The sequence below is a fragment of the Pholis gunnellus genome (assembly GCF_910591455.1).
Source record: "Pholis gunnellus genome assembly, chromosome: 9".
Lineage (NCBI taxonomy): Eukaryota > Metazoa > Chordata > Actinopteri > Perciformes > Pholidae > Pholis > Pholis gunnellus.
In genome coordinates, this window is record NC_136535.1 from 25,274,619 (window position 1) to 25,282,101 (window position 7,483).

Here is a 7,483-nt window from a genome sequence, read left to right on the forward strand (position 1 = left end):
ATGCAGGTGGTCACATGGCCGAATACGTCATCATGTCACATGATAAACAACATGGCGGCCGCCTTGGCTGCAACAAATATCCTCCACTAGCTGTTTTTAGCCGTTAGACTCCGAACTTTATAACAGCTTATAACAACTAAAGCAGTTACGGGTAGTTTTGGCGCCATATCTTCGCTTCCACCTCGAATTATTATTATTAATATTTATCTAGACAGCTGCAACGCTTAAGAAATCAGACTTCCGGGTTCGGAGTCAGTTGGATTTAAAACCATGGCTTCTGCATTTATTGTCGTCGGAGATACATTCAGAAATAAGGTGACAGAGCTGTTAGAGAAGACGGACTCGTGTCTGTCCGAAAGATTGAGAGAAGAACTGGAGGAGACTCTCGGAAAACCGGAGCCAGCAACGATGTCCTTCAGTACAACGAGGGCTCTGAAGAAATACCTCCAGGAGAATGGTAACGTGTGCAAAAATGTAGTAATGCTGCTGTTTTATGAATGGGACAGGTGGACAACGTGTTTGGGTATTTTGGACCTTTTTATTGGACAATTCTTAATTTTGTTTAATTAGATATATGAAATACATACTCTGTCTTCCTGATGTGATGTTCTGCAATAAAAGTAGTTAATACTAGAAGCCATGCCATTAATAATGTTAATATAATGTGTATTACTTTGGCTGTTTTCCTGCTCCAGGTCATCCTTTCTACCTGCATGAGCTGCTGGAGGACAGCTCGCTGCACCTACCTGAGATCGTGAAGCCTCCTAGAGTAAGTGAAACCAGTTTGTGTGTGTGTGTATATATATATATATATATATATATATATATACACACACAATGCGTTGCATTCACAGCATGTAGGAAACGAGGCGGAGCGTAAACTGTTAACTTTCCTCCCTCAGAACCCCGAGCTAGTCGCACGTCTTGAGAGAATCAAAGCCAGACTAGCTAACGAGGAATACAGCAGAATCACACGGAATGTCAACACTCAGGTACGTTTTTATGTTTACATTAAGAATATCTTCATCAAGGTTAAGATGTGATCTCATGCTATGAGATTATACAGTACTATAACATACGTCTAAATATAAATATAGAGATCCTGTCGCGTACTTTGGTACAGATTTTTGCAGATTTGCACATATTTTATTGATAAATGTTTTTCTTTGTCTTCAGTCAATCGGCCGAAATGGAACATTAGCAGATTTTGGACGTGAAGGTGAGAGTGGTACCGTTTTAATATCTCATTACCGTTTCAATGCTTATTATATAACCACCATGGCAGCATCCGAGGCTGAATTATATGTATTTATATTTATAATGAACTTCTTCTCTCTCCAGTGCGGTCGGTCAAAGCGGTGGTGGCGACCGTGTTCAACTTCCTGGTCACGGTGGTTGCTGCTTTTGCGTGCTCGTACATGGGGAGTCAGTACCTGTTCACCGACACCGGGGCGGTAAGAGAGCGTTTAACCAAACAACACCGTTTACATGTCAACGTGTCGGCCATGTTGTCTGCCCAGAAAATCGTTTGTGTTGCTGCTGTTTACGTTCCTCCGGATGCAAATTTAAAATAATGTACTTCTGTTTTTGTTTTGTTTTGTTTGTCCTGTATTTCCTGTTTTGCTACAGCTGTATTTCGTTGTGCATCCCTGTGTTGCATAATGACAATAAATTATCCTTGAGTCCTTGAACGCTACACACGTAGCATCTCTGTGTCCTGGTCCGGACAGTTTTTAAGCTAACATTCCACTTAAAATACTGATAAAAATGATCGTGTAATGTTTTCAGTTGATTTAATGGTGTTAAACTGAAGTGTAACTTCTTACCTTTCTAACTGAATATCATTTTAAGTATTAACTTTAGCTTTGCCTTTACCAGAGTCCGTTAAAGGAAGCTAACGCCGGTGAATTAGCCATGCGCCGCCCGTGTCCTCGTTCGGACGACCTTCTGTCCTCGTTGTTAACACCGGGCGCTGCTGGTTTTTCGGGGATATTAACTTGTTTTCCGGGTTCGCCAAAATTACCATCGATGCTATCAACAAATCCTAGACCGTAGTTAAAAATATACTCGTATGCTAGCTGAACCAGAACACCGAGACGCTAGTTGGTGCTTCGCTACATGTTTGTTTTCACCTAAAAGTTACCAAACTTTGTCTCTTCTGTTTGTTTCTGTGTCTTGTTTTTCAGCGAGTGATAGCGGCTGTGATCGTAGCGTCTGTGGTCGGGCTCGCCGAGCTGTACGTGCTGGTCCGGACCATGGAGGGCGAACTGGGGGAACCGTAGCAGCTACGCTAAGAGAACCAGGACGTCTTAACGTTTTAACTTTTTATTTGTCGGGAAAGTTGGTGGAATTTCTGAGTGAAGATTCTGAGAATTCACAAAGCGATGCTAAAGGGAAGCTGGAACATTACAAGAGAACAAATTGGTTCAAAATGAGTGAATATCTGTCCTTTGTAAAAGTACTTCTGTTTTATCGGACGTTCCACAAATTTACTTTCATTGGTCATTTACTAAACACATGAAACATCTGTGGAGGAGCTTCAATGTCTCGCTCAAAGACACACGGACACACGGACAGTAGGAGTTGGGGAATCGAACCGCCAACCTTGTGGTTAAAGGAGCTTCAGCTGCTCCTTTTTAATTCAATCAAAAAGGATATCTCTTCTTTATTTATAGTTATTTTCTATGTTCATTTAAGCAATACAATTACATTCTCTGATGTAATTGTATTTTTGTGTTCAATTAAATCGACACTGACTGGAGCTGATTCATAAAGTTTGGTGTTAACTTCCCCATAAAGCACATTTCATGTTTATGAAGGAGAATGGAAATACTTTCGAGGACGCTCTGATGTTGGAATGTGAAATCTGTTACTGTTTTTGTTTGTGAGCTAAAATGTCCAATAAATGTAGATTTATAAATGTTGACCGGATCGTCTTCTATATTTCTGTTATTGTCAACAAAGTACATGAAGAACAGAGAACCTCGTCCATATTAATAAACATGAACAACTCTCCCCCAAATCCTAAAACTAGAGTAACAAAACTCAAGTTTGAAACGTACATCTCTGGTTTTAGTGAATATTCTCAGAGTTCTCTCTCTGCTGAACATCCTGCATCAGAAAAGTATGAAGTTCAAACAACCAGAGAGCGAATAGAACGATTGCCGAGTGTTACAGGAGAAGAAAACACTGAATTTGTCATAAAAAGAAGGCTATTAATTATGTATGACTGCTATAAATACATAATTCAGGAAGAGAATTGTATTACAAGTTCCTAAAAATAATAAAATGTAACCAAATTGCTTGTTTAACACAAACTTCCTGCAGTTATTGTTTTTATTAAGCATCTACTATTATGTATCACTAAGCATCTACTATTTAAGTTATTTGTATAGTTTATCAGTTCTCTCTCGTTACTCTTATGCATTAAATATAACATGAAAATATCTATAAAATATGTCACTTAGTCGAGTGTCGTCTCTTAAGGAGAAAAGTTGAATAAGATATAAGATTATTCTATTTATTGATGGAAAATAAACAAAATGTATAATAACACCTTTATCCTGTAAGATTTGATACAGTTTGATGTTTTGCGTCACTAAAATAATATTAGTTGTATTATGAATACTGAGTTAAGGCTGAAAGCTCTGGAAATAACCCTGCTTGAGCTGAGCTACTTTGTGAAGTTTTATTTCGCCCTTTGTTTTGACTCAATAACCCGCCAGCTGTGGCACCAGATATTAAATACTGTTGTTGAATTCTGTTCTCGTGCAGCTCCACCTGACAGATGTGCTAATGATTCCGCTCAGAGACAAAAAAAACAAACGATTACTTGAACGTGACACGAAGACCGACGGGACAATAACACCACGTCGTCTTATTACTTCATGCTCTCCACACAGGAACTCGTATTATGTATTTATTCTGTTGTAAACTATCCCGTCCTCTTCATATCAGAGGAAAGATTAAAAAGATGTAACTACATCTGGAATACAAAAAAAACAAAGTATCTTCCTAAGATCTGAGATTTGACACCCGGATTAAAGGTTTACTGAAAGATTATTTGGTATTAAAGATGATTATGATATGCAGAGATCTCTGTCATATTTGCCTCTGTATTATACCGCTCATGTAATATTTCAAAACTTAAATCCAGGCAGAATTACAGAGGCTGTAAGCTGATAGACCCTGAGCTTTAATTTACTTCTTATTTTTTCATTTTCTGATACTTACAGTATCAGGAATATATTTTGATTATTTCTGTCATGGTATCTTACCGCAAAGGAATCATTTTAATCAGGATGTTTTGAAGGATAATACTCACGGGGACGTAAAGCATTAAAACATGCCGCGGTTTGTCCGGCTTAGAGCAGGAAAAACAAGGAGAGGAGCTCACCGCGTCCGTTAGGAATCCTTCAGTTCGTCCTCTTTATTCAGAAAAACATACCAAAAACGAGACGAGAAACACCAACGAGTCTCCACATAGTTTACACGTCCTCTGGCTCAGCTTTCACAACGAGAGATTCAGTTTTATCCGACAAACACTTGTGTTTATCTTTGTGTTGTGTGTCTTTGTTCTGTCTTGTACTTTGTGTTTTTATTCTGCACTGTTTGTTCTCTTTGTTCTGGAATCCCAAAGAACCACGGCTGCAAATCCATCAACTTGATGGTAACTTTTAAAAATCAAATCAATAAAAAATAATCTCACATTGCACACAAGTCAGAAAAAAGGAAATACAACACAGGGCGCAACAATACATTATCTGTATGTTCACCTCTGATTTTGAATAATTTTTAAATAATAAACACCTCCTGCGGTGGTTTCTTCCTCAACATTAAAGGAATAAAATCAGAAATACTTGTTGTGAAAACTGAGCCAGAGATGTGAGGAACATATTTAAAGCACGACAGGAACACACAAAAAGACAAACCAGCAACAACTGGAGAACAGATCCATACAGATGTTTGAGTTCTGGTACCACACAGGACAGATGTTGACACAGGAGAATATAAAGGAGTCTCTAGTATTCATTGTTCCCTGTTGGTGATCAGAACTCCAGGAAGTTGGTGACGATAGCAGCGTTGTAGATCAGGTCTGAGATGTAGCCCATGGAGGTCTGTGGTCCCATTTGCGGGTGGTGATGGTGTCCCTGACCCTGAGCCACCTCCCAGTACACCTGCTGAGGGTGGGAAGGAACCACCTGGTCTACAGAGGTGTGACATCCACCTGCAGTGCCAACACCGCCTCCGTACATGGCCTGGTGGGCCCCAGGAGGAGCCACCGCGCTCTGGGGTTTAAAGTTCCTGAAGGCCTGGTAGGACCGGGCGGAGGCCGAGTGGTGAGGCTGCCTGCTGCCGGGCTGAGGGAAGGAACCGGGAAGGAACCCGGGGAGCGTCGGTCCCAGGTGCTGCCGCTGGTGGTGGTGGTGGTGGTGCTGGTGGTGGTGGTCCTCCTCCCAGAGACGAGGCTCCGAGGGTTTTGAGGAGCCCGGCGTGGGCTGGAGAGATGAGGAAGATGGCGGCGATGACACAGGGTTGCTGTAGATTTGGATCCAGTCGGAGTAGATTTGCGGGACGTCCTCGCAGGAGTGGTTCTGCTCCGGTCTGAATATGTCTGCCAGGGTGGTTGAGGAAAGGAAAGCAGCGGTCACAGGACCAGGGGAGGGATCAACAACCCCTCTACCTCCCAGGGGCTTGGTGGACTTGGGGAGCCTCACAGTCTTGATACTTCTGGCTCTTCTGTTTTGGAACCACACCTGTGGAAAACAAAAAGACATTCCTGTCATCATTTAGTGTTGATTCTGTCGCCCCCTGTGGACTAAAGTGGTAGTGTCTCTGAGCACTAGAGTCTCTTTAGAAAACCTCTCATTTTACTGCAGCAGGATCTGACAGTCTGCCCCTCTCAGTCCTGGTTCTCCCGTGCCTCCCTTCCCTCCAGAGGGTCCAGCTCTGCTCCTGGAGGAGGAGGAGGAGGAGGAGGAGACGCTGCTGCTGCCAGGAGCTGAGCTCTCCTCCTCCCTCCGTAGCTCCGGATCTGGGTCTGTCCACGGTGGACCGGTCTCTGCTGGAGACTGAGCTGAAGGAGTTTGGTGAACCTGCATGAGTTCATCTGGTTTCACCAGAATCCGACCCGGTGGCTCCGATGACGAGCATCAAGAATAACTCTATAGAAACAGACCATCTTCTCTCTGATGGTCTCTTTACTGATGGAGGTCTGATAGAGGATCAGGACTACACTGAGACTGGTTCAGAACCAGATTAAAGTTCCTTTAATAACTTTAATTACTGTTTGTGGGACCGCCCCTATTCAAATGTAATACCTGGGCCAGTTAGTACGTTTTTCTCACCAAAAACATTGATGGATTGCGTTCATATAATAAACTACACTGATAAAGAGACTCACCTGTATCTTGCTCTCGGGCAGGTGTGTGTGCGCGGCCAGCCTCTCCCTCAGCGTGATGTCCGGGTACGGAGTCACGGCGAAGGCTCGCTCCAGCTCGGACAGCTGAGCTCGGCTGAAGATGGTCCTCTTCCTCTTCCTCTGGCCCTCCATCAGACCGGCGGAGACGGTGACGGCGGCTCTGTCCGGTTCCGGAGAGGACACCGCGCTCTCACTGCGGGCTTCTTATAATAACACCAATCAAGGGAGGAGACACAAACAACATTTAAATATAGAATAATAGCATTAATAATAAATACATTAATATGAAATAACAGACATTAACAGCGCGGGAGAGAACTACATTTAAATATTTAAATGTAGTTGTTTAGGATGGAAACGCAGTGAGTTGTGAGTGCGATTAATAAATGCATTAAATCATAAGCTGGGTGATAAAAGAACTAAACTTACACCGAAAAAAAAGTTAGATTTATAATCTTACAGATACATCTTGGGGCTATTTGCTTGATTTTTAATTTTTTTAATTTTCGTGTAGGCCTTATATTCTCATATGCGCACTTGTTTTTCATTTTTTTTAAATTTAATTTAGATAATAACTTGCCTGCGTAATTTCGGCTTTGATTTTTGTAACTGTCCTCTTTTTCCATTAAACGTGTCATATTAGTCAAAGTTTGGTAAAAAAAAAAATTATTTCCGTTATTTAAATGATTGACTCACACGTGCTGTGGTTTCTCGAGTGGAAGGTAAACATGGAATCTAAATGAGATTCTTACCTTTGCAGTGATCCGGTTCTTCTTCAAATAACGCTTTAAAGTCCATCATGTCTCTGCTCTGGTTCTGCTTCAGTGAAGAGAAGTCTGAGTCCATGAACAGAGCCATCACTCCACTGAAGCTCTCTGGAGGAGTGACCGCCTCTTATACCAGCTTCAGGGGACACCACCCACACCACACCCACACCACACCACACCAACACCACATCACCACCACACCACACCAACACCACATCACCACCACAACAGGGGACACCACCACCACCACACCAACACCACATCACCACCACACCACACCAACACCACATCACCA

At 42.3% G+C, this 7,483-nt stretch overlaps 2 protein-coding genes across 2 annotated transcripts; one reads left to right on the plus strand and one right to left on the minus strand.

Annotated features, from left to right (window-relative positions):
* Window positions 1–50: 50 nt before the first annotated feature.
* On the plus strand, window positions 51–3,206 carry vma12 (vacuolar ATPase assembly factor VMA12). Its single transcript, XM_079165805.1, has 6 exons — window positions 51–457; window positions 696–769; window positions 903–992; window positions 1,177–1,219; window positions 1,342–1,454; window positions 2,187–3,206. The coding sequence occupies exons 1-6, from the start codon at window positions 271–273 to the stop codon at window positions 2,280–2,282; spliced, it is 603 nt and encodes a 200-aa protein (XP_079021931.1). The 5' UTR covers window positions 51–270; the 3' UTR covers window positions 2,283–3,206.
* Window positions 3,207–5,048: 1,842 nt separating this feature from the next.
* On the minus strand, window positions 5,049–7,279 carry sebox (SEBOX homeobox; the record flags this gene model as incomplete). Its single annotated transcript, XM_079165656.1, has 3 exons — window positions 5,049–5,756; window positions 6,404–6,624; window positions 7,174–7,279. The coding sequence occupies 3 exons, from the start codon at window positions 7,277–7,279 to the stop codon at window positions 5,049–5,051; spliced, it is 1,035 nt and encodes a 344-aa protein (XP_079021782.1).
* Between the last annotated feature and the right edge of the window lie 204 nt (window positions 7,280–7,483).